The 27,790-nt window shown below is 40.9% G+C and overlaps 1 protein-coding gene across 6 annotated transcripts in view; it reads left to right on the forward strand.

Moving 5' to 3' along the window:
- TMOD2 (tropomodulin 2) overlaps positions 1–27,790 on the forward strand; it is a 67,235-nt gene that overhangs the window by 6,399 nt on the left and 33,046 nt on the right. For 5 of the 6 annotated variants that reach the window (XM_077127902.1, XM_077127896.1, XM_077127898.1 and 2 more), the window contains exons 2-5: positions 17,273–17,468; positions 18,823–18,979; positions 23,216–23,338; positions 27,098–27,184. In XM_077127902.1, the coding sequence (XP_076984017.1) occupies positions 17,343–17,468; positions 18,823–18,979; positions 23,216–23,338; positions 27,098–27,184 (493 nt within the window). In that variant the 5' untranslated portion in view covers positions 17,273–17,342. Of the gene's footprint in view, positions 1–13,122; positions 13,258–17,272; positions 17,469–18,822; positions 18,980–23,215; positions 23,339–27,097; positions 27,185–27,790 lie in introns of those variants that run through there. The other variant, XM_077127899.1, reaches the window with a different exon arrangement.

Consider the following 27,790-nt stretch of genomic DNA (forward strand, 5'->3'; position numbering starts at 1 on the left):
GTTATATTGAGGGCTTGTTATGTGCTGAGCATTGTGCCAAGCATACTATATATATATTATCTCATTAAATATCACCTTGACCTTTAATGTCATCTTGACCTTTTAAGGAACAGAGGCTTGGCCACTCACATATATCGGTCCACTTTCAGACCCAGTGCTTATTGACTCCAAGGCCCATACTTTTAGCCTCTTCTAAGCCAGGGGTGGAGATGCATGTTGTAAAAGAGAACTGTTTTTTAGTATGATTTAAGCTGTGGCAACTTTTGTAAGATTAGGAAATTAAGAACAAATTGTCTCTGATACTATAAACCCTTCATTCTGGTAATATCTGCTCCTCAATCTCCTTTCATTCCTTCTCATTGTGTTGCCATATTTTTTTTGGCCTGAAATTCCTCCTTATTCTACCCTATTCTCTGTCCTTCATCTTCTACAAGTATTTCCCAGAATATGGCAGCATCCATTTGGTTGCATAAAAAAGGAAAACAGAGAACAATAACAACGAAAATCCAGACTTGAGTGGACCATTTTCAGATGGGTAGGTTCAACAAAATAGGATACAGCTATTTTAGCCTTATATTTGTCCAGCAACTAGAAAGGAATTACATATATAGGATCAATTCATGTTTTGTCAGAAGGTGTGTGGATATGCTGGTTTTGTTCAAATTTACTAACTTTAGGAAATATAGATTTGGCTCCTGTGCAAAGTAATTCACCAACTGAAAAATGAAGAAGTAGTGAAGAGATATAAAAAGGAATAAAGAATAATAACCTCTCACGTACCACCACCCCTTGAGAATAAATCATCACCAGTACATATGGAGCGCCTTTCCCCTCCCAACGTGGCACTAGTCCTTTCAAAATGTGCAGGTTTTCGTATCTTTCCTAGATGTGTATGTTCTTAAGGAATTTATAGTGCTACTTTGTGCATTTCCGCAAAGGCAAGAACTTTATTTTATTTTTTAATCCATACCCTGGGCTTTGCACAATGCCTTGCGTATAGTAGGCAATTATTTCGGTTTGCTAAAGCTGCCAGAATGCAATATACCAGAAATGGATTGGCTTTTATAAGGGGGATCTATTAAGTTACAAGCTAGAATTCTAAGATCATGAAAATGTTCAGATTAAGACATCAACAAGAGGATACCTCCACTCAAGACAGGCTGATTGCATCCATGGTTTCTCTGCCACATGGGAAGGCCCATGCCAACGTCTGCTGTCCTTCTCTCCAGGCTTCTGATTTCAAATGGCTCTCTCAGCTCCTGGCATCTCCTGGGGCATTTCCTCTGCATCCTCAAATGCCTGTCACTTGGTTTTATTGCTCTGCTCTGTCAGCTCTGAACTCTTTCTATGTTTTCTGCCTTTTATTCTCTTCATACAAAGCTCCAGTGAAAGGTTTAAGACCCACCTTGAATTGGGTGGGTCACATCTCCATGGAGATGAATTTAATCAAAAGGTCCCACCATCAATAGGTCTGCCCCCACAAGATTGTATTAAAATAACATGGCTCTTCAGTGTGGACAACCAAAGCTATAGGCTGAGCCCCCAGTCTTGGAGTTTGTTCATATGAAATTTAACCTCACAAAGGATAGGTCAAGTCTACTTAAAATTTAGGCCTAAGAGTCACCCCCAAGCGAGACTCTTGTTGCTCAGATGTGGCCTCTCTCTCCAACCAACACAACCAGCAATCTCACCACCCTACCCCTGTCTACATGGGACATGACTCCCAGGGGTGTGGACCTGCCTGGCAACGTGGGACAGAAATCCTAGAATGAGCTGAGACTCAGAATCAAGGGATTGAGAAAAACCCTAGAATGAGCTGAGACTTAGCATCAAAGGATTGAGAAAACCTTTTCGACCAAAAGGGGGAAGAGTGAAATGAGACAAAGTGTCAATAGCTGAGAGATTCCAAACAGAGTGGAGAGGTTATCCTGGAGGTTATTCTTACACATTGAGTAGATATCGTCTTGTTATTCAAGATGCATGGAGAGGCTGGAGGAAACCGCCTGAAAATGTAGAGCTGTGTTCCAGTAGCCATGTTTCTTGAGGATGATTGAATAATGTTATAGCTTTCACAGTGTGACTGTGTGATTGTGAAAACCTTGTGTCTGATGCGCCTTTTATCTACCTTGTCAACAAACAAACAAGTAGAACATATGGGATAAAAATAAATAATGGGGGAACAAATGCAAAATAAATTTAGTTTGAAATGCTAGTGATCAATGAAAGTGAGGGGTAAGGGGTATGGTAGGTATAATCTTTTTTTTTCTTTTCTGTGTTCGTTTTATTTCTTTTTCTATTGTCTTTTTATTTTTCTGAATTAATGCAAATGTTCTAAGAAATGATGAATATGCAACTAAGTGATGATATTGTGAATTACTGATTATATATGTTGATGTTTTATTTTGTTTCTTTATTTTTTTAATAAATAAAATAAATAAATAAATAAAAACCTTACGATAATTCAATAATAAAAAATAAATAAATAAATAACATGGCTCTTTTGGAGTACAAAACTGCTTCAAACCAGCACAGCACTTAATAAATTATCTGTAAGGGAATGAATAATTGTCCTGTATTATGATCTCTTGTTATTTTAAATGTCACTTTTTGAAAAATTCTTTAAACTTTCCTGGAAGTATGGATTCTCAGGGCTAAGATGGACATACAGCTTTATTCACATTTGGTAAATTAAAAATATGAGATATAGCACATTGAAACTGGTTTATTCTTTTGTAAAAATTTTAAAACCCCTATTTGGTGGGGACTTAATAAATGAAGCTGCTCCTTTGGTTTTGGTCCTAGGTCCTTGTATGTAGACGGGGTCAAAGCTTGGCACTTAACTTGTTTTGTCTGAATTTCCTCTTTCATACCACAGTTATACAAATAAGGAAAGATGAGCAAAGGAAGCCACACTCCTTATTTTGCTTCCCAGGGCTTGTATCTTTGGGTAATGGGAAGAGTTTAATAGAAGGCTCATGTCATGCTTCATCTCAAATCCTCTCTCTCCTGTGGAAAGCATTTCCCCAACCAGCTCCATGGACTTGTCCACCTGGACTCCTGGCAGCTTAGTTTGGGACTTGCTTCATTCCAGCATCTACCTTAGTTACCTTGTTACATGTTGAAGGCTTGCCATGGGACAGACACTCTGCTGGAGGCTGCCGCAGTGCTTTGCAAACTTTCCACTGCAGTGTTGTTAACAGTGGGTGAGAACAAATGTGAGCACTTGTGTGGTCTGGGTGGGGGCTAAAGCAGGCCAGACATGAGCTGGAAAATCTATTATTTGACTTTTAAAAGCTGTGAGAATTTGTCACTCTTCTCCACATTATATCTGTGTTTGATTTTTAGAAATAACTAGTTTTTCCCCAAATATTGAAGTCAAAGGTGTGCTCTAGGAAATGCACTTTTTTTATCCCCTGACTTTGATCCTCTGATAGGTTGGCAGAACATATGCACTTTCTTTTAATAGATACTAGTATATAGTATTTTTACTTTGTTGCAGTTACTTAATTAAGATGTCTTTCCTTACTAAACTACAAGCTCAGTTGGGGCAGAACATTGTCTGTCTTGTTTACTGCTATTCTCCTAGTGGTGCCTGGGAAAAGTAGATTTTCAATAGATATTTGTTGAATGAATACATGAGCCTGAGCTTGAGAATACAATTAGGACCAGAGTCCTTGTCCTCTGGTAGTTTGTAGGTAGTTGGAGAGAGAATCATTATGTTTAACATGCATGAAAAGATAACCAGAGAACAAGTGGTGAGACCCAAATTTGTGACTTAGGCAACACAAATTTAGAGTGAGGAGCAACTTCTGTGGTCTTAGATGGTCTCTGAACATTCCACGGAGAGAGTAGAGGCATTGGGTGTAGTAGAATGGGCTCTGGACCAGGAGCTCATGTCACGCATCTGAGCTCATTTCTTTTCTTTGACATTTGTTGCACAAGTCTCTATTGCAGGCCTACTCTGTGTCAAGACCTGTGCTGTGAGTCAGAAATGTAGCAGGAACAAAAGCGCTACAGTCCCCACCCCCTCAGAGATTAGCAAGAAACACAGAGATAAAGCAAGTAATTGTAAGAAGGTCAAGGAGAACTGTGACCAAGGGGTGTGCCATAGGAGTGGAAGGGGTGACCCAGGCCTTGTTTCAAGGTCTGAAAATATCTTCCTGAGGAAAGGAAGCTTGCATTGAGTTTAAAATTAGGAGAATAGCAGTTAGTCAGATGAGGAGGGATGTGCCGTTTTGAAAGTATTATGTACCCCAGAAAAGCCATGTTTTTAATCCGGATTCAGTCTTGGGAGTGGGGAGGCAGCTGTTTCTTTTAATCCGGATTCAAGATCATGGGGTGCAAAACTTTTGATTGGATTATATCTGGAGATGTGGCATGGCCGCTTGTGGGTGTGTGATCTTTTAATTGCATGAGATGTGATTCCACCTATTCAAGGTGGGTATTGATTAATCTTCAGGAGTCCTTTTGAAGGGCAAACATTTTGGAGAGAGTTCAGAGCCAACACAGATACTTAGAGAACAGTTACTTCAGAGACATGGGTATTTGGAGATGCTTGGGGTGCCCACAAACAGAGAAGATGCCTAGATGTGGGCAGAGCCCAGCAGACATCGCCATGTGCCTTCCTATGAAATGTTAAGCAAGTCTGAACCCAGAGTTGTGTCCCAAAGCAGCTAAGTGAAGGCCCACAAATGCTTAGAGAGGAAATCACTGGCATCCCGGAAGCTGAAAGCAATGAATCTGGGAACAAGGACTAGCAGACACCAACCATATGCCTTCCCAGCTGACAGAGATGTTCCAGACAGCATCAGCCTTTCTTGAGTGAAGGTAACCTCTTGCTGGTGCCTTAATTTGGACATTTTTTTTTTTTATTAATTAACGGAAAAAAAGAAATTAACCCAACATTTAGAAATCATACCATTCTACATATGCAATCAGTAATTCTTAACATCATCACATAGATGCATGATCATCGTTTCTTAGTACATTTGCGTCGGTTTAGAAGAACTAGCAACACAACAGAAAAAGATATAGAATGTTGATATACAGAAAAAAAAAAAAGTAATAATAATAGTAAAAAAAAAGAACGAAACAAAAACCTATAGCTCAGATGCAGCTTCATTCAGTGTTTTAACATGATTACTTTACAATTAGGTATTATTGTGCTGTCCATTTTTGAGTTTTTGTACCTAGTCCTGTTGTACAGTCTGTATCCCTTCAGCTCCAATTACCCATTATCTTACCCTGTTTCTAACTCCTGCTGGATTCTGTTACCAGTGACATATTCCAAGTTTATTCTCAAATGTCGGTTCACATCAGTGGGACCATACAGTATTTGTCTTTTAGTTTTTGGCTAGACTCACTCAGCATAATGTTCTCTAGGTCCATCCATGTTATTACATGCTTCATAAGTTTATCCTGTCTTAAAGCTGCATAATATTCCATCGTATGTATATACCACAGTTTGTTTAGCCACTCATCTGTTGATGGAGATTTTGGCTGTTTCCATCTCTTTGCAATTGTAAATAACGCTGCTATAAACATTGGTGTGCAAATGTCCGTTTGTGTCTTTGCCCTTAAGTCCTTTGAGTAGATTCCCAGCAATGGTATTGCTGGGTCGTATGGCAATTCTATATTCAGCTTTTTGAGGAACCGCCAAACTGCCTTCCACAGTGGTTGCACCCTTTGACATTCCCACCAACAGTGGATAAGTGTGCCTCTTTCTCCGCATCCTCTCCAGCACTTGTCATTTTCTGTTTTGTTGATAATGGCCATTCTGGTGGGTGTGAGATGATATCTCATTGTGGTTTTGATTTGCATTTCTCTAATGGCCAGGGACATTGAGCATCTCTTCATGTGCTTTTGGCCATTTGTATTTCCTCTTCTGATAGGTGTCTGTTCAAGTCTTTTTCCCATTTTGTAATTGGGTTGGCTGTCTTTTTGTTGTTGAGTTGAACCATCTCTTTATAAATTCTGGATACTAGACCTTTATCTGATATGTCATTTCCAAATATTGTCTCCCATTGTGTGGGCTGTCTTTCTACTTTCTTGATGAAGTTCTTTGATGCACAAAAGTGTTTAATTTTGAGGAGTTCCCATTTATTTATTTCCTTCTTCAGTGCTCTTGCTTTAGGTTTAAGGTCCATAAAACCGCCTCCAATTGTAGGTTTCAAAAGATATCTCCCTACATTTTCCTCTAACTGTTTTATGGTCTTAGACCTAATGTTTAGATCTTTGATCCATTTTGAGTTAACTTTTGTATAGGGTGTGAGATATGGGTCTTCTTTCATTCTTTTGCATATGGATATCCAGTTCTCTAGGCACCATTTATTGAAGAGACTGTTCTGTCCCAGGTGAGTTGACTTGACTGCCTTATCAAAGATCAAATGTCCATAGATGAGAGGGTCTATATCTGAGCACTCTATTCGATTCCATTGGTCGATATATCTATCTTTATGCCAATACCATGCTGTTTTGACCACTGTGGCTTCATAATATGCCTTAAAGTCAGGCAGCGCGAGACCTCCAGCTTCATTTTTTTTCCTCAAGATGTTTTTAGCAATTCGGGGCACCCTGCCCTTCCAGATAAATTTGCTTATTGGTTTTTCTATTTCTGAAAAATAAGTTGTTGGGGTTTTGATTGGTATTGCATTGAATCTGTAAATCAATTTAGGTAGGATTGACATCTTAACTATATTTAGTCTTCCAATCCATGAACACAGTATGCCCTTCCATCTATTTAGGTCTTCTGTGATTTCTTTTAGCAGTTTTTTGTAGTTTTCTTTATATAGGTTTTTTATCTCTTTAGTTAAATTTATTCCTAGGTATTTCATTCTTTTAGTTGCAGTTGTAAATGGGATTCATTTCTTGATTTCCCCCTCAGCTTGTTCATTACTAGTGTATAGAAATGCTACAGATTTTTGAATGTTGATCTTGTATCCTGCCACATTGCTGTACTCATTTATTAGCTCTAGTAGTTTTGTTGTGGATTTTTCCGGGTTTTCGACGTATAGTATCATATCGTCTGCAAACAGTGATAGTTTTCCTTCTTCCTTTTCAATTTTGATGCCTTGTATTTCTTTTTCTTGTCTAATTGCTCTGGCTAGAACCTCCAACAGAGTGTTGAATAATAGTGGTGATAATGGACATCCTTGTCTTGTTCCTGATCTTAGGGGGAAAGTTTTCAATTTTTCCCCATTGAGGATGATATTAGCTGTGGGTTTTTCATATATTCCCTCTATCATTTTAAGGAAGTTCCCCTGTATTCCTATCCTTTGAAGTGCTTTCAACAGGAAAGGATGTTGAATCTTGTCAAATGCCTTCTCTACATCAATTGAGATGATCATGTGATTTTTCTGCTTTGATTTGTTGATATGGTGTATTACATTAATTGATTTTCTTATGTTGAACCATCCTTGCATACCTGGGATGAATCCTACTTGGTCATGATGTATAATTCTTTTAATGTGTTGTTGGATACGATTTGCTAGAATTTTATTGAGGATTTTTGCATCTATATTCATTAGAGAGATTGGTCTGTAGTTTTCTTTTTTTGTAATATCTTTGCCTGGTTTTGGTATGAGGGTGATGTTGGCTTCATAGAATGAATTAGGTAGTTTTCCCTCCACTTTGATTTTTTTGAAGAGTTTGAGGAGAGTTAGTACTAATTCTTTCTGGAATGTTTGATGGAATTCAGATGTGAAGCCGTCTGGTCCTGGACTTTTCTTTTTAGGAAGCTTTTGAATGACTGATTCAATTTCTTTACTTGTGATTGGTTTGTTGAGGTCATCTATGTCTTCTTGAGTCAAAGTTGTTCAGAGTATCCTGTTATTACTTCCTTTATTTCTGTGAGGTCAGTGGTTATGTCTCCTCTTCCATTTCTGATCTTATTTATTTGCATCCTCTCTCTTCTTCTTTTTGTCAATCTTGCTAAGGGCCCATCAATCTTATTGATTTTCTCATAGAACCAACTTCTGGTCTTATTGATTTTCTCTGTTGTTTTCATGTTTTCAATTTCATTTATTTCTGCTCTAATCTTTGTTATTTCTTTCCTTTTGCTTGCTTTGGGATTAGTTTGCTGTTCTTTCTCCAGTTCTTCCAAGTGGACAGTTAATTCCTGCATTTTTGCCTTTTCTTCTTTTCTGATACAGGCATTTAGGGCAATGAATTTCCCTCTTAGCACTGCCTTTGCTGCGTCCCATAAGTTTTGATATGTTGTGTTTTCATTTTCATTCGCCTCGAGGTATTTGCTAATTTCTCTTGCAATTTCTTCTTTGACCCACTTGTTGTTTAAGAGTGTGTTGTTGAGCCTCCATGTATTTGTGAATTTTCTGGCACTCGACCTATTATTGATTTCCAACTTCATTCCTTTATGATCCGAGAAAGTGTTGTGCATGATTTCAATCTTTTTAAATTTGTTAAGACCTGCTTTGTGACCCAGCGTATGGTCTATCTTTGAGAATGATCCATGAGCACATGAGAAAAAGGTGTATCCTGCTGTTGTGGGATGTAATGTCCTATAAATGTCTGTTAAGTCTAGCTCATTTATAGTAATATTCAGATTCTCTTATTTCTTTATTGATCCTCTGTCTAGATGTTCTGTCCATTGATGAGAGTGGTGAATTGAAGTCTCCAACTATTATGGTATATGAGTCTATTTCCCTTTTCAGTGTTTGAAGTGTATTCCTCACGTATTTTGGGGCATTCTGGTTCAGTGCGTAAATATTTATGATTGTTATGTTTTCTTGTTTTAGTGTTCCTTTTATTAGTATATAATGTCCTTCTTTGTCTCTTTTAACTGTTTTACATTTGAAGTCTAATTTGTTGGATATTAGTATAGCCACTCCTGCTCTTTTCTGGTTGTTATTTGTGTGAAATATCTTTTCCCAACCTTTCACTTTCAACCTATGTTTATCTGTGGGTCTAAGATGTGTTTCCTGTAGACAGCATATAGAAGGATCCTGTTTTTTAATCCATTCTGCCAGTCTATGTCTTTTGATTGGGGAATTCAGTCCATTAACATTTAGTGTTATTACTGTTTGGATAATATTTTCCTCTACCATTTTGCCTTTTGTATTATATATATATCATATCTGACTTTCCTTCTTTCTACACTCTTCTCCATACCTCTCTCTTCTGTCTTTTCGTATCTGACTCTAGTGCTCCCTTTAGTATTTCTTGCAGAGCTGGTCTCTTGGTCACAAATTCTCTCAGTGACTTTTTGTCTGAGAATGTTTTAATTTCTCCCTCATTTTTGAAGGACAATTTTGCTGGATATAGGAGTCTTGGTTGGCAGTTTTTCTCTTTTAGTAAGTTAAATATATCATCCCACTGTCTTCTAGCTTCCATGATTTCTGCTGAGAAATCTACACATAGTCTTATTGGGTTTCCCTTGTATGTGATGGATTGTTTTTCTCTTGCTGCTTTCAAGATCCTCTCTTTCTCTTTGACCTCTGACATTCTAACTAGTAAGTGTCTTGGAGAACGCCTATTTGGGTCTAATCTCTTTGGGGTGCGCTGCACTTCTTGGATCTGTAATTTTAGGTCTTTCATAAGAGTTGGGGAATTTTCAGTGATAATTACTTCCATTAGTTTTTCTCCTCCTTTTCCCTTCTCTTCTCCTTCTGAAACACCCACAACACGTATATTTGTGCGGTTCATATTGTCCTTGAGTTCCCTGATACCTTGTTCAAATTTTTCCATTCTTTTCCCAATAGTTTCTGTTTCTTTTGGAATTCAGATGTTCCATCCTCCAAATCACTAATTCTATCTTCTGTCTCTTTAAATCTATCATTGTAGATATCCATTGTTTTTTCCATCTTTTCTACTTTATCCTTCACTTCCATAAGTTCTGTGATTTGTTTTTTCAGTTTTTCTATTTCTTCTTTTTGATCAGCCCATGTCTTCTTCATGTCCTCCCTCAATTTATCGATTTCGTTTTTGAAAAGGTTTTCCATTTCTGTTCGTATATTCAGCATTAGTTGTCTCAGCTCCTGTATCTCATTTGAACTATTGGTGTGTTCCTTTGACTGGGCCATATTTTCAATCTTCTGAGCGTGGTCCGTTATCTTCTGCTGGTGCCTGGGCATTTAGTCAGATTTCCCTGGGTGTTGGACCCAACAGGTTGGAAGATTTTTCTGTGAAATCTCTGGGTTCTGTTTTTCTTATCCTGCCCAGTAGGTGGCGCCCGTGACACACGTTTGTCTCACGTGTTTGGAAGGGATCCCCCCGGTCACCATTGTCCGCGGCCTGGGGATTTTCAATCCAATTCTCTCAATTGGTCCGGGGGGCTGCGCGTGTTGGGGGCGCCAGCCGCTGCGCCTTTAGGGGACCCTGTGGCTCCTTTATTAATGCCCCTATTGGTGTTTGGTTGGACCCAGTCCTGCCACTTCGGAAATTCCCTCCTCTCCCTGGAGGGGTGCCAATCGCCGGCCGCCGAGGCCCGGGGAACTCACCACTGGACCAGGAAGCCGCCTGTGGGGGAAGGGCACCGTTCGCCGGCCGCCGCGGCCTGAGGACCTCGCCACTGGACCAGGAAGCCGCCCGCGGGAGAGGGGCACCGGTTGCCGGCCACCGCAGCTTGGGTAGCCCTCTGATCCGAGACTCGTAGCCGGTCCAGGAAGCCGCCCACAAAAGAGGGGCGCCGGCCGCTGCGGCTTGGGAAACTTGCCTCTCTGAGACTCTCAGCCGGCCCGGGAAGGAGGGAGGAAGGAGCTCCAGCCGCCAGCTGCCGCGGCTCAGGGAAGCGCGCACCGCTCGGGGATCTCACTGCAGCAGAGTCTCGCAGTCATTCTAGCCAGTCCAGACTGGGGTACGCTGTGTGTCCATTCCCTGCCTTGGCCCCGGGAGCTGTTCTGCACTGTTTCTGTTCACCTAGTAGTTGCTCTGGAGGAGGAACTAAGACACGCGTACCTTACTAAGCCACCATCTTGGCCCCGCCTCCCTGGACATTTTTATAGCCTTACGACTGTAAACTTTTAACTTATTAAATTCCCTTTTTAAAAGTTGTCCCATTTTGGATATATTGCATTCCTACTGCATAACAAACTAATACAAGGGGGGTAAAAGTGCTCTGAGCAGAGAGAATGACATAAGGCATAGTTCAGAAATTGGAAGTGGCCCAGGAGGTTAGAGCCAGGAGGAGATGCTGAGTGCAGTGCAGTATGGGGCAGGTGAAGATGCCAGAGGCCAAATTTGAACCTGATCCTCAAGGCAATGGGAAGCCACTGGAGGATTTCAGGTAACTGTTTAGAGCTTCTTTTTAAAAAGATCACTTGGCTGTTGTGTAAAAATTGGATTGGAAGTGGGAAAGGCTGGATGTGAGTAGTAAGAATGAGAAAAGTGAGTAGATTCTAAACATACTTAGGTAAGGATAGAATTTTGTGATGGAGGAATGGGAAGGAGAGATGTCAAGGATAGTCCCTGGTTTTTAGGGGAACTTCCTGAAATTAGGAATTCTGGAGGGGGAGAAGCAGTTTGGAAAGGAAGAGGAAGAGGTGTGAGCAATGAAAATGTTCTCAAATTAACTGTGGTGGTGAAATGCATAAATATGAGGCATACTTTTGATATATGTAAGATGTCTGAAGCAGCCAAGTAGAGACAATTGGAAATATATGGGTCCCGTCCTCAGGATCAAAGTCAAGGTTGGAGATAATAGATTTAAGAGTCTTCAAGATATGGATGATAATTGAAAATTTGTAACAGATGAATTCATCCAGGAAGAGTGTGTAATGTGAGAAAAGAAGTCCTGCAAAGTACTTTGAGGAATACCAGTATTTAAGATAGAGAAAGGAAATTGCTAGAAGACTGTAAAAAGGAGTGGTCAGAGAAGTAGGAGAAAAACCATCTGTATTGCGAAGCTGAATGATGTTTAAGGCCTCTCTCAGCACTGACATTCTATGGTCCTTTGGTGCTGGGATCCAAGCCAGGCTTCAAAAACAGAGCACTTGAACAGGCTTTCAGAACAGAGAAGAACATTCCAAGTGATATGACTGTATTAGTCACGTTCCCAACAAGAAATAGGGGAAATACTCAAACTGAATAATTTGAGAAATGTTTAATAAAGAGGCTATTTTAAAAAGATGTGGGAAGTGTTCAGGGACTCCAGCGAGGCGGAATACTGATGACCACTGGGTCATCACCCAGTGCTTGAAGGAGCAAGGGGAGGGCAGTCTGAGAGCAGATGGAGCTTTCTGTGTCTTTCTCCTCTGCCTTTTGGTTTCCTGCTGGTGCCTTCCATGAGCCAAACAGAAGCCAGAGAGCAAGAGAGCCCACTGATGCAGTCTAAATAGATCACCCTCCTGGGACATAGAGCAGGATGGAAAATGGATATGGAGAGACACAGAAAATATCCAGAAACTGGAAAATGGAAGTGTTTGGGTAGGGGGATGTATTAATTTCCTAATGTTGCTGTGACAAACTAGTACAGATTTAGTGACCTAAAAAACACAAATTTATTATCTTGAAGTTCTGTAGGTTGAAAGCTTGAAGTGGGCCTCACTGGGTTAAAATTGGGGTGTCAGTAGGGCTGCATTTCTTTCTGGAGTCTCTAGGGAGAATCTGTTTCCCTGCCTTTTCCCATTTCTAGAGGCCACCTGCGTTTCTGGGCTCATGGCCCCCTCCTCCATCTTCAAAGCCAGCAATCGCATTACTCCAACCTCTGCTTCTGTTAGTGTCTCCATCTCTGATTCCTGCCCTCCTCTTCCATCTTTAAAAAGCCTTGTGATTTTATTGGGTCCGCTTAGATAATCCGGGATAATCTCTCTAAAATCCTTAATTTAATCACACTGCAAATTTCCTAATAAGGTAACATAGTCTCAGGTTCCAAGGATTAGGATATGGGCATCTTTAGGGGGCCATAATTCTGCCTACCACTGACAGTTCAATAGACATTGGCTGCAGTGGAGGGCTCCCAGAGAAAGTTATGGGAGAGAAAACAGGAAATACTGACTCAAGCCAAATTTTGGATGCTAGACTGAGTTGGAATTTCATTCTGTAAACAAGAAGGAACCATCGTAAGTTCTCCATGTATAATGTGGTATGTTAGCAGTGTTAAGAAAGACTAACAGATCGTGTTGCTCTGGGGGGCTTAGCGGCAAGAACAGCCAGAAGAACTGAAACCTTTCAAGATGCAAACAGTCCATGGAACAAGGGTCTAAAACAGGAGCGAAAGGAAGGGATGATGTGAAAAGTACTATGCTATAAGGACCTGCAGATGTAGTGATTTGCTGGACATGGAAAGAAGAGGAGGCATCTAAGGTCAGTCTGAGATTTGGAAGTGACTGACCGGTAGATTAACAGTATGATCTGGAAAATCAAGAGAGGCAGTCTGTTTCAGAGGAAGAAACTGCCTCTCTTGATTTTCTCATCCTGGAGTAGAACTACATATAGAATTGTATCAACTCTTAAGATACCACCAATTGTAAATATATAATTGTATCAACTCTTAAGATACCACCAATTGTAAATTGTAAACCACCCAATATTCTGTGTGCCACTAAAAATACTGCCAAAGAAAATATGACACAATGCTTTCTTAAAAAATTCAATTTTTACTTCATATTTATTGTAAGAGCTGATTTAGACTTATACAGTTTTTTGAAATCATTCTTTGAGATATAATTGACGTACAAAAATTATGCATAAGGTATACAGTTTTTTTGATAGATGCATTTTTATTAGAGAAGTTGTATCTTTACGAGAAAAATCATGTTTACCAATTTTTAAAGTTCTGATTCATGTATACTCCTGTGAAACGACCATTATAGTAATTGTCGTGAACATATCCTTAATCCCCAGAAGTTTCCTTATGCTCCTATGTAATCTTACCCGTTGCCTCTTCCTCCCTCCCATCCATCCCCAAGCAATTACTGATTTGCTTTCTGCTATATAGATTTGTTTTCTGGAGTTTTAGATACATGGAATAATCCAGCATACACTCTTTTTTGGTCTGACGTCTTTCACTTAGCAGTAACTATTTTGAGGTTCGTTCATGTTGTTATGTGCGTTGATAGTTCATTCCTTTTTATTGCTAAGTGGTATTCCATGTAGTTAGACCACAGTTTGTTTATCCACTCACCTACTGATAGTCATTCAGGCTGATTCCGATAGGAATATTACAAATAAAGCTTCTAGGAATAGCCTTAGATTTTTATCACTCAAATATGCATAGAAAGGGGAAAGGTAAGTGACAGAATTGATTGATATTCCTAAAACTTCTTCACATTGAGTCCAACCTTTTGAATTGCTTTTTGACTCAAAAAACGTCAACATCTCTTTTTAACCCCACACAATATCTACTCTGTACCATCAAAAGTATTAAAAAAAAAAGTTGTAAACAAAACTAAAACCTATTGATGCTGGGCTCTTAAGCCTGCTCTGTAATTATGAGGAATTGGCTAACCTGTTTCTTCCTTTGGGAGTGTTGCTAAACACATCTGAGTCACCTCTCCCACTTCCTCCCCATGATGGTTTGGTTTCTAGGTTTTAAAAGGTTCCACAGTTGTCTCTTGAATTTTCTTCCAAATCCCTGAAACCCATTCTAACTAGTTTTGAAGATATAATTTTTGACGTTTACACATATGCTGGCAAATGTCAAGTGCATCTTGGCTACTGGGGTCAACAATGACGAAGAACACTGTGAATTGTAAGATCCATCTCCATCTCAGAGTGTGAAATGTGAGAAATTGTGCATTTGTAGTCCATTAACTAGGGTAAGTCATCCAGTTCATCTGATGGATGAGGGCCTGGCAGATCAAGGTCCTTGTCTTGTAATGCACAATAAATTATGGTAGCTGGGACCAGAGCAAAGCACATTATGATCCAGTTGATGTCAATAGGAAAGGGACATTTTGGCCAGAATATAACATTTAAAGCTTAAAAGGAGGACTAATGGAAGAGGAAGAGTTACATAGTACTCAAAAGGATACCTAATGGGAACCTGAAAACTTGAACATGGTGAGCAGCTAATGAGGTGTGAGAACTACATCCTAACAGCCCTAAGTAGACCACCTGCCAGAACAGTCATCATTCTTACTATTTGGTTAGCCTTAGAAAACACAAGTCTGCTCTAATCATTCCTCTATTTAAAAAATTTGTTGTGGCTCCCATCCACAAAGAATAAAGCCCAACACAGGGCATGTAAGGAAGGCCTTTACATATGTCCTTTCCTTATCTTTAGTTCTTTCCTCCTCCCCCAAGAGAATCCTCCCCTCTAGCCACTCCAGCTATTTTCCCTATATAATCATGTAATTGCTTTTCCTTGTGCCTTTGTGTTCTAGTTTGCTAGCTGCCGGAATGCAATACACCAGAGACGGATTGGCTTTTAATAAAAGGGGATTTATTTTGTTGGTTCTTCAGAGGAAAGGCAGCTAACTTTCCACTGAGGCTCTTTTCTTACATGGAAGGCACAGGATGGTCTCTGCTGGTCTTCTCTCCAGGCCCCTGGGTTCCAACAACTTTCCCCGGGGTGACTTCTCCAAAGGCCTGGGCTGAGCTGCAAGTGCTGAGATGAGGAATGCCGAGCTGCTTACAGTGCTACGTTGCAATCTCCCATTTAAGCACCAGCCAATTAAGTCAGACATCACTCATTGCAGCAGACATGCCTCCTAGCTGACTGCAGATGTAATTGGCAACAGATGAGATTCACTCACCATTGGCTTATGTCCTCAGCAATAAGACTAGGTATGCTCACCTGGCCAAGTTGACAACTGAATCTAACTAACACACTTTGTTTATGCTGTTTCCTTTTCCTGGAGTGCCCCTTTCCACTTATGTCCACCTTACGACCTCTTTCTTTCAAGGCTCAGATGCAACTTCTTTTTCACAGCACCCCCTCACACCTCCTCCTCCCCTTTCCCCAGTGATTAGTCCTGTTTTTGTGTGTGTGTTTAAAAATATTAATAGGCTTTATTTTTTTTAGATCAGTTTTAGTTTATAGAAAAATCATGGATAAAGTACGAGGTTCCCATATACTCCCTCCTTTCCCCTCCTATTAAACACACTTTCCCCATTAGTAACATATCCCATTAGTGTGGTACATTTGTTACAATTGATGCACCAACATTGATATATTATTAGCAACTAAAGTCCATGGTTTACATTAGGGCTCCCTCTTTGTGTTATACACTTCTATGGGTTTTGACAAATGCATAATGTCATGTATTCACTATTACAATATTATGCAGAATCATTTCACTGTCCTCTGCCTATATGATTTTAAACCCACTTTATATATTACATGTGTTGTAATACTCATTACATGGTGTTATTGCTGTTTCTGTGTCTGTCTCACTAAGCTGCATCTCCTTGCGGACAGGGGTCATATCTTGTTTATCTTTGTAGTCCCATTTTCTAGAATGGTGCCTGACACATGGGAGTACAGCAAGTACTTATTGCCTGAGAAAGATCTGATTGATATTAATACCTCCTAAGGAGAAATACAATCAATTAAGTACATTGCTATTTCCTGAATGCATTATTCTTTTTCCAGGAAAGATCTCTAAAGTTCTCTGCAAGTAAGAAGGGTTGACTACAAATTTCTCACTTTGGGTGGAAAATTAGGAGTTAGGTGGTATAAGAAGGTGTTGGAAAGAGAATGGACTCGGTTTATAAAGAAAGAAGAATAGGGAGGATAGCTAAAGAAACAAAAAGAATACAGAAATAGAAAAAGAATGGGTGATGAAGAAAGAGAAAGGAGAAAAGTGGAGGCAGTGAGTGCATGGCCAGGATTTACTTAGTTTAACTGCAGGGGAGTTACTGGACAATGCTTTCTCACATGGACTTTCCAAACTCTCTTTGCTGAATGAATTCCATTTTGTATTCTTTACCTCACTCACTAAAAGACACAAGCATGCTTCCTACAACTGCCTTACAATCTGTGTATTGTTGTCCGCTGTTTTTCTAGGGAAAGCTGAGGGAGGCTGGGTAGAGTGTGGTGGAAAGAAACTCGTTGCACAGGGAATCACAAGGCTTGGAAAACCCTCAGCGTTGTGACCTAGCCACCTTTGTCTCTGAATCTTCACCTGTAAGATGAGAATAATATCTGCCCAAGCTTCCTCATGGAGTGATTGTAAAAGATCCAAATAAGTGAAATAATTTATATGAAGACATCTTCTAAGCTGTCAGGATGTTATGCAAATGGAGGCAATATTACCTTTTAGTTGAATTATATGGTCTAATAAAGAGACTCCAGTGGCAGATAGCATAGCTCTGTCTCCTGTTAACAGTTCCTGTTTACCTAAAGGAGATAACAGTGTCTCTTTCTTATTGACAGTATTCTGAAATCCCAGGAAGCTGGCCCGTTTAAATACTACCTGGTCCATGAGAAAGGCATCTAAGAAGCCATGGCACTCCCTTTCCAAAAAGAGCTGGAGAAATACAAGAACATTGATGAAGATGAGCTTCTTGGCAAACTCTCAGAAGAGGAGCTGAAACAGTTGGAGAATGTTCTCGATGACCTGGATCCTGAGGTGAGTGGCGTGGAGCTGAAGCAGAGTGGTCATGACAGTGTGGGGTAAGCGCACAGCTTGGGCTTTAAACAACAGTGTAGAGTTCCGTTGGCTCCAAATGCAAATTCTGTGTTCTTCCCTTGACTAGTTCTGGGTCACTTTTACCAGTTCGTAGAGAACCTCAGTTGTCATATCTACAATGTGATAAAGCAAAAGTATTTCTCGAAAACCAGTTTAATGTAGAAATATTTTCCATTGTTTGAAGAGAAATTAGTCTATCTTAGGGAAAAGGGAAGTCAGAGAGGGAAGGGAACAAATCAGAGTTTCCTCTATGAGTCATTCACTTTGATGGGCATAAATAAATCATATTATCCCCATTTCATGAATAAGAGAGCCTTGTAGAGGCAATTACTACATGGGATAAGATTCCATGCTAGTAAATGTCAGAGAGGCTATTTTAAATCAGGTCTTTAACCCCAAATGCAGATCAGTTCTAAGGGCTCCTTTCTTTCACATGCACAGATAACTTGAAATCTTTGGTGATCCTACTGCAATGGATAGATTAGGACTACAATTAAAATATCAAGAAAATTTAAATATGCTTTTAGTATTTTTATGAGTGGGCAGGCGAGAAGCCTGCCTGCTATGTAGCTTTTTAATGTGTTTGTTTAGCAAATGTATTCTTCAACCCCCAAAGATGTTATCTTAAATTTAGAATCTGAGGTGTTCAAAATTGTGATTTTATTGTAAATTAAAATGTCACTAAAATAAAGTTAATTATATAATATTCAGATATACAAGATACTTTAGATATTGTTTTCAAGATTACCTTAAAAATACAAGTATTCTGTTTTCATTTTTTGAATTGAGGGAAGGGCTCTCAAAACTTAAGCGGTCCTTAACATCTATCATAACATTCACTTTCATACTTGAATGTTTCTCCAGAAGAGGGCTTACAATTAAGAGTCTGTAGCCATATTGGCTACTTCTCAGAGTCTCCATGTGCCTACTGGGAGCACCTTGGGTGCAGAGCTAGCCAAGCCAGAGTGTGATCTATTAGGAAAGAGGCTCTGAAGGCTGGCTGGCTTTTTGCCACTGAATTCTAGAGGGCAGCTGCTAAAGACTTAGAGACTACTCCAGCAGCCCAAGTTCTGCCTGAGCCCCTTGGGATCCCTCTTCCAGCATGGAATCCTGGAGCAGGTAGGACCTGGGAGCTCTCCCAGAGACCCTCACCCTCAGGCACCCCAGCATCTCCACTTAGGAATCCTTCTCCCTGCTTCTCTGATGCAAAAAAGGAAGGGTGGTGGTAGGGGTAGTAACAGAGTACCAGTCAGGGGGACACCTTCCCCCCATGCCCGTACCTCTGTCTTGTCAGAGTGCACTGCTGCCAGCTGGATTCCGACAGAAAGACCAGACACAGAAAGCAGCCACTGGGCCATTTGACCGTGAGCACCTCCTCATGTACTTGGAGAAGGAGGCTTTGGAACAAAAAGACAGGGAAGACTTTGTGCCCTTCACTGGAGAAAAGAAAGGTAAGGAGCACAGGCAGCATGTTTGGGGACAAAAGTATTCTCAGTGAATCGTCATGGGGCTCAAGCAAGGGAACTGGCCCGGTAATGGGAAATAAGTCCATGGACTGGATTCAGCATTTGAAAGTGTGGCAGAATATTTGGGCCAATTAAATGAATACTTAGGGTGTGATGATACTCAAATTGGTTCTGTAAAACAAATCTTGAACCCTAAAGAAAAGCTTTTGTAAGTATGAGGTAGCATCATACCTGAAAGAGGACTCCATAGAGGCTGACATGTTCCCTTAACCCTGTGCTTTACCAACTGTGAAAGTCCCTTGAGGCCATTCTACACTCTGCCTAGGATGGCCCTGGTAACAGACCCCCTAACCTTAATGTTGTGAGTAGAGGTCATTCATTCATTCATCAGCATTTACTGAGCACCTCCTCTGCAGAGCTGTGTACCAGGCACTGGGACTACAGGTGAATAAGACCTTGCCCTGCTCTCAACGAGCTTGTGGTCTAGCAATGGCAACACTGTGATGGAGTGGAATATGGCTCTGAAGAGTAAGAACATGTTTCCCCATCTCGGGACTGAACTCAGAATCAAGACAATGAGAACTCTGTTCCTTATGTCCCAACCCTGAGTTCCTCTTTGGAGGGAGAATGGATAACAGTAGGCTGTCAGGATTCCTTGACTACAGACAATGACCTAAGGCCCACAGATACTAATGGGGTCCTTGGTAACACGAATCAGGCCATGTTACTTCCTGCTTAAAGTCATGAATCCTTACTGTGGTCTTCAAAGCCCTGTAAGAGCTAACCCTTGCCCACCTCTCAGATATCATCTCTCCCATCCTTGCTAAGCCTTAGCCCCACCATCTTCATTCAGTTTCCCCAACCTGATTCTTCTCCATCTCAGGGTCTTCTTCTCAAGGACTCTTCCTTCTCACCCACATCCCCATTTTTCAGATGGTTTGTTCCACCCTTTAGGTCTCAACTTAAATGCCTGGTCCTTGGGCATTCACTGATCACTGTGTCTGAATTATTCCCCTTCCTCTGTCACGACCCCTATTTGTTGCTTTAATGGCATTCTTACAGTGTTCATTATTTTGCTTTTGATTACTTTGCTTTTTGGCATGTTTTCTACATTAGACTTTACTCTAATAGTGGGTCTGTGTCTGCTTTGTACCCCCCCACAGAACCTGTCACAGGGGAGGCACTCAGTTAGTATGGGCTTGGATGAATACCATTTCTGAGCTGTATGGTGGCTGTATTGATATGAATCAGAGTGCTGCTGCCTTTTCTTATGTAATATCCTGGCTTTTCTCTGGATTGTGTCTATCCGATGGGTCGTGCACCACTGAGAATGTCATTTTACTAAGAAAGTGAAGTTGAACTATGACAAATTGGGCAAATAACCAAGGATTACCATGGAAATATGGAGCTGTTTCTATGGCAGCATCATTTCTATTAGACTAATTTAGTTCTGAAAGAAAAAAAAAAGAAATTATAATGTCATATCTTCAATAAAACCCCAATTAACATCAAATATTAGTGCAGTAAGACTATAATGAGGGAAAACTTGTTTTTTACCCTCAGAGTAGAGATCTGAGGAGTGGCAATTGTAAATTATCTCTAGATACAGAGGGCTTGTGAGATGGGGGCAGTTAGGAATCCAGGAGCTGTCTGAGTAGTAAATAGGAATAGAATACTCTGTAGTTGCACAGAGTAAATTAGGAGAGGGTTGGGAAGCAGCACAATTGAATGAAATGAGCAGAGACCAAGTTTTCCAAACAGAGCAGAGGCATCAGAGTGAAGAGTCTGCAGGGCTGTGGAAGGATGAGTGAGAGGATCTAGGCGCAGTGGGAAGCCGTCATGAGGTCCTTAGGAGACAGGCTGTACCACCTTAGTTGTGAATTCTCTTGCTGTGGCCCCAGTTCCTGGGTCAGGTTTGACTCTGTGCTGCAGGTTTATTTACTTAGAACCTGTTGTTTGGTTGGACCCCCAGGAATGCATCCACATCAGTTGTTTTGAATACTGATAACTGTTGGGTCACCTTGGTAATTGCTATTTAAACTAATCCTAAATAGTTCCAGGAAGAAGGAATTGAGAATTTTTTTTTTTCACATGGACAGGCACCAGGAATCGAACCTTGTTTTCTAGCATGGCAGGCATGAACTCTGTCTGCTGAGCCACCATGGCCCACCCTAGAAATTCTGTTTGACTCTATATCCAAAACCATCTGAGTTAGAAAAAAATGTTTCAAGCTATAAATTCATGAAAAGTTAGTCTGGGATGAGCCCCAGTGCCTGATTGTTATTGATTGATTCACTGTTTTCTTTTTTTCATTTTCTATCTTCTAGGCTATTCCCCCACTTTTTCTCCCAATGTATTTTCCTTCTCACTGGGATGCTACTGCTGAGGGAGGAAGTAGGATGTATGTCAGTGGTAGAGACCTAGTTGGCCAGGGTGCCCCAGATTGACTACAAGCAATGTCTCCTTACCTGTCTTGGGGAACCCAGTTCTACTGGCTCTTATTTACTTATCCAACCATTTGAAGATATGGAAACCCATCAAGAAATATGTAGCCCCTGTGACCAAGGACGTCTCCTGGAGTGTTTTCATAAGGAAGAGATGTTGACATTGTTTGACCTGTTCCTTTCCCAATGGCCCTGGCTGGGCCAACCTAATCAAGGAGACATGAAAAGAGATTGGGTCCCAATTGCCTGAGGCTGGAGCCAACCATCTATTCTATCCAAGGTGACAAAGGGAAGGCAATGGGGATGTATCTTTAGGAAACTCCAAAATAAAAAATACAAGAGACCAATTTCAAAGAGCATGCCTAACAAATAAAAGCAGCTCCATACAGAAGAGAACAGCCATAAATCAAAAGCAGGGAGGAACTGGAATAGAATTAATAACTGGAGTGCTGCTATGAAGGCTCTGTAGTGACCTGGGTTTACCTTTATCAGCTGTCGCACATGTGGTATGTGGGTGTAGTAGCCTGGCTGGAAGTTAGGAGCAGGGGACACACCATCCTCCCCAGCAGTGTTGATTCATCAGAACATAAGTTTAGGTTGGAGAGGTAGTGCATAGATATCAGCATCTTCAGAAGTGGATAGGGGGCAAAATAAATGGAATCTGACTGACAGGATGAAGTGGGAAATGGCAATAGAAAATGCGTCGGTGGGGGACGTGAAGGCCTGGCTGCTTTCTTCCACAATCTATAGCTTGGGCCCCTCTGGTAATTTGTTTTAAAGCAGACTTGGTTTGGTGTGCTCTAGAGAGGTGGCTGTGTTCCCAGGTACCACACTAATCTCAGTGACCTCAGATATAACATCCTAGTGACCTACAGCCCTAATTTAAAGTAAAAAACTCCAGAGAACCCCTAGTTTGTCCTTCACCCCTAATATTTTCAGGGTCCAGTGAAAGAACACAAATAGAAGACCACAGGTCATTTTTTCTAAATATTTAAAACTTAATGAACTGTTAAGCTATGGTCTATCCTCCTACAAATATCCTTTTGTTGGATATTTGTGGGATACTTGGTTTTTTTTTTCCGTAAACTACCTGGAAGGCCCAGTTGTATTACAGCAGAAATGTATGTCCATCCCTCAATTCTAGGACCTCATGCATGTATTTGGTCACCCAGCCCCCAGATCCAAACTTCATGCATACTCACCCACAAACAGCCTCCCTCGGCCTGGACGTGCAAACCCCAGCAGTATGTTCTGCCTTCAGAAGAATGGACATGGGGAAGGGACCCATGCAGGCCTGAAGCAGACTCAGGGCTGTTTGGGCAGGGAATGCCTGGGTCCCAGGTGCCTGGAGTATGGCCTAGAAAGTGGCATGTACTCTGGATGAGATTGTCTCTTAGGACCCACGACTTCTCCCTCAGCAGGGAGGGGTGCAGCCTGAGGACCAGAATGGGGCCTCTAAAGTGAGGGCCCCAAGATAGGGGTCCCTCTTGCCCAAGTCCAAGGACAGTCCTGCCAATGGTAGGGAAGGAGAAACTACCCTTTGCCTCTTTGCTTTAGGACTTTAGTCTCCGCAGAGCTCTGTGTTACACAGAATGCAGGATTCTGCCTCTGGATGTTCCTTCCCTCTAGTAGTGGATTATCGGCATTGGCATCACCCAGCCACTAAGGAATTCCCGCCGAATAGGCAATGGCTTAATGCTATGGCTCTTAATGGCCAGAGCTGCATTACCAGTAAAGCACACAGTCATTTTTGGTTTTGTTTTTTTCTGATTTAAAGGGAGAGTCTTTATCCCTAAGGAAAAGCCTGTAGAAACTCGTAAAGAAGAAAAAGTGACCCTCGACCCAGAGCTGGAAGAAGCTTTGGCCAGTGCCTCTGACACTGAACTCTACGACCTTGCAGGTTAGTCTTCAGCTCCAGGTACCTCCAGGCTTGCAGAGTACCTGCATCAGCAGCCTGTGAGCTCCTCCAAAGCTACTGGTTATTACGTAATACCAGGGTGATTTCAACCATTTGTAGCTGGAAGGCCTGAGGCAAGTGACTTAAGCCATCTTTGCAAATCTTAATTTTCCTCAGCTGTAATATGGGGAAGTAATACCCATCCTATAAGAGCTATAGTAAGAAATCAAAGAGAATAAAAGTGAAGGAGTGTGGTGAACTCAAAGAATAAAATAATAGGTCTTACTTTTTCTAAGGAACTTTTGCATTTGGCATCTTATTACATTTTGTCATCACCAAATTCCCACGAAATTCTTGCTGTTCCCCACAATTGTCATTGCATTTTGCAGCACACTAAGAGGTCTGTTAACATAATCATGGCGCAGTCACAATCACTGTGACATTCACCAGTAAGGTAATTCCATATTCAACCCAATCTGCTAGGTTTTTTTTTTCTAAACAGCATCAAATTATTATTATTATTATCATTGGCATTAATTTACAAGGAGATGGGAAAAGCTCAAAAAGTACAAAAGAACATGTAACAAAAAATAATTCTTCTTACCCCAAATATGTAGGCCCGCTCCCATTTCTTGTAGATCCTTCAAGAAGATTCCATGCACATACCAACATATTTCTGTGTTAATATCTTTTTTTCCCCACAAGGGGATGTTTGCTTAGACTTTCCACAGGGTTATCAGTTCACCATAAGGATAGAAATGCTTAAAAAAAAATTGTACAGCTTTCTTAAGAATTCTCCCTATTCTATTCCATTTGAAGAAGTACGTAATGATAAATTTTCCTCCCTTATTCTAATAGCATGTATCATCTCAACTGCATTTTTTAGCATTTTTTATTGGTATATATTATATATTCACATGCCATGTAACCATCTAAATTGTACAATCTGTGATTCACAATATCATCATATAGCTGTGCATTTAACATCACAATTGACTTTTTTCTTCTTTTTTGTGAAAAATAATATATATACAAAAAATTAAAAAATTTCTAAGCACAGCACAACAATTAGTTGTAGAACAGATTTCAGAGTTTGGTATGGGTTACAATTCTACAATTTTAGGTTTTTACTTCTAGTTGCTCTAAGATACTGGAAAATAAAAGAAATAGCAATGTAATGATTCAGGAATCATACTCACTTATTAAACCCTGCCTTGTCTGTATAACTCCAAAATCAGCTTTATTCTTTCTCCCACTCTTTAGGGGTATTTGGACTATGCCCATTCTAACTTTTTCATGTTGGGAAAGGCTGTCAATAATATGGGGTAGGGTGATGAAACTAGTTAATGTTCTGGAGAGTAAAGGGTTCTCTGGGTTTCAGGACTTATCTGGTCCAGGGACCCATCTGGAGGTTGTAGGTTTCTGGAAAGTTCCTCTAATACATGGAATCCTTGTAGAGTCTTATATATTGCCCCAGGTGTTCTCTAGGATTGGCTGGGCTGGTTTTGGTTGGGTTTGGCAAGCTGTGATAGGTAGCAAGGTCTAACTGAAGCATGCATAAGAGTGACCTCCAGAGTAGGTCTTGACTCTATTTGAACTCCCTCAGCCACTGAAACTTTATTAGTTACACTTCTTTTCCCCCTTTTGGTAAAGATGAAATTGTTGAATTCAAGGTGCCAGGGCCAGACTCATCCCTGGGAGTCATCTCCCACACTGCCAGGGAAACTTTCACCCCTGGATGTCATGTCCCACTTAGGGGGGAGGGCAATGGTTTCACTTTCGGCAGCATTTTAATCCCTTCTGTTATGCTGTTGCCAGTTGATATTCAGGCCACATATTTGTACCCCTCTCAGAGGACACTCGCGTGTTGAGGCACCTGCGTCACACAGTAAAGAAGGGGCTTTGCTGTGATGTTGGTCATGGCCCTTTGGTTATGTGGCAGCATCTCCCATGGTTACTGCTCCTTCCAAGGGTTTCCTCATGGTTTCTGCTGAAACTGCCCACAGGGAGAGTGCAAGACTGGGCTTGAATTCCCAGGAAACGCCTCATAGAAGAGAAAGAGGATAACACGGTCATTTAGAAGATAAAAAATCTAGAAATCCATACGGTGACACCAGGGGGGAAATTCCAACTGAAAATTGTCCTTGTTCATCCTGACTCAACCTCCCATCAGGTGGTCCCTCGGAACCCAGTGGGGCACCTGGCTGGGGGCGGTTGTCAGCATCTTCTCCAGAGTGGATCTTTCAGGAAGATTGAGCACAGCCTATGAGTGGATGGGCTGATGGCCACTGAGGTTTAGATAAGAGAGAGTATCGATGCACTGCCCGTGTTATTGTGGCAGAAAGAAAGGAGCAGCAGCTGACTTCCAGTACAGAGCCTCTCAGAATGCCCATCTCGTGGTGTGTTCACCACCATCCAGGGTCTCATTCTCAGCTTTGCTGGTCAAGAGGTTTGATCTTAACAGTGTACAGGAGCAGTCAGATGTGGAGGAGAGGCAGTGGGGTTGACTCCACTAGCCAGATTCACAGGAAACAGATAAAAAAAAAAATAGAACTTGGCAATGGGAGCCAAAATAGAATTAAGAGGTTGCTTGGTGAATAAGGGGCCTGAGCTAAAGGAGATGGTGGCCTTAGTGACCTGGGTTTATCAAATAGGGCACCTCTCCCTAGACAATGCTAGAAACCCTGATAAACTTTTGTTTTATTTGCTTAATGAGCATTTGTAAAGCACTTAGAGCAGTGCCTGATACATAGGAAGTCATCTAATTCTTGTAGTAGGTAAAGTACAATTATTATTCTTATTTCACAGAGAGGAAACTGAGGCTCAGAGGCATTTATGAACTTCCCAAGTCAAAAAGTATGTGGCAGAGTCATGATTCAAACTCAGGGAGAGTGCTGCCTGTCATACTCAGCTCCTACATTTGTAGGGCCCAAAATGTTTGTCCCATCTCCTGGTGCTGGCTGCCTCCCTCCTTCCGATATGTAGAGCCGATGAGGACCTCTGAAGTGGTCCTCTGCCACCTGTGAACAGATAATCATCTAGTGTGGGTCTCCATTGGAGCCTGTCTCTCCTGTCATTTCCTTAGCAAAGGGGAATCTGTGGGTGGTGTCCTTACAGCCTGCCCAGCATTGTTTCCTGCATACTGTGCTGCCTCCTGGTGCAACTTCCATGTAATACAGGACACTAAAACTCTCAGCATGCCTATCTGGCCTTACATTTCAGAAGCCTCTTATTTTATTTCCAATCCTGGGTGCTCTAGACAGGGAAAGGGCAATTTCTTTTGTTCTGGAGAGGTGGGAGAGATGGGGAGGTCTGCAGTGAAGGAGGCCCATATCTTTCTGCTCTGTGCTTCTGGAAAAATACATGCAAGAATCTAGTCAGTGTTCTGTCTTAGAAGTAGACTCAGTCCCATCCTCTTATTTTACAGATGAGAAAATTGAGGGATTGAGTCCGCTTAACTAGAAGGTCTCAGCAGGTTTTCAGTTATTTGGGAACATAATTAAATGACCATTTTTCCTCAGATCCTAAATGATTTCACATATATAGGCATGAAAAGAAAAGTGAAGATTGGTCGGAGTCTTGGAAGGAGGTTTTTTTAAAATAAGCTTATATAATCCTATATGTATACCCTATACTAGTAAAAGGGAAATCTAGGGTATTATTTTTATGAAGAATTGTTCTTCAAGGGTAAATCAAGAATGTGGAAATCTTAACATGCTTTCCTAAACTTAATGTTCATTCACTGATTATTTTTGTTTTTAGCTGTTCTTGGAGTACACAATTTGCTCAACAATCCAAAATTTAACGAAGAAACCACCAGCACTAAAAATGGCAAAGGGCCTGTAAGAAGTAAGTTCATGTGGAATATGTGGTTTTATGAGACTTCTGGACCTTTGGGCGTTGCTGGTAGGAGACTGCCTGTTGGCTGGACCTCTTGGTTAATCCACATCTCTACCTAGCAGCTTGACGGTGGAGTTTGTCAGTTCTCCAGGGATCATTGGTCTCTGAGAAATCAAGACAGAATAGAGTAGCTGAGAGTGTGGCCCTCCGTCTGGCATAATAACTAGTACCAATTATTTACCCAAAGCACACTCTCTTGATAGGTCTTTTCACTAGGATAAAATTGCTGTTAAAAAAAGTTATGCAATCAGCATAGAATTAAAACAGATAGGATTACATGTTCCTGAGGATGTTTTAATCAACTGTGGTAGCATGAATAACTTCCCTTCTGTAGTTAGTGACTTTTTGTCTCGGTAATGGATTTTGTCATGCCCCAGAGAACATGAGAGACATACTGGCACAGATTTACTAGTATTGAAAGTTCCAGACTATTATCTTTTATGTGGTGTCCTGGGGAACTTTATGGTTAGTCAGACTCTTATTTACTCATTCATCAGTATCTATTAAATACCTAGCATGCGTCAGGAATGTTCCAAGTTTAAGTACAAAGTTAAA

The sequence above is a fragment of the Tamandua tetradactyla genome, chromosome 14 (genome assembly GCF_023851605.1).
Source record: "Tamandua tetradactyla isolate mTamTet1 chromosome 14, mTamTet1.pri, whole genome shotgun sequence".
NCBI classification, from domain to species: domain Eukaryota; kingdom Metazoa; phylum Chordata; class Mammalia; order Pilosa; family Myrmecophagidae; genus Tamandua; species Tamandua tetradactyla.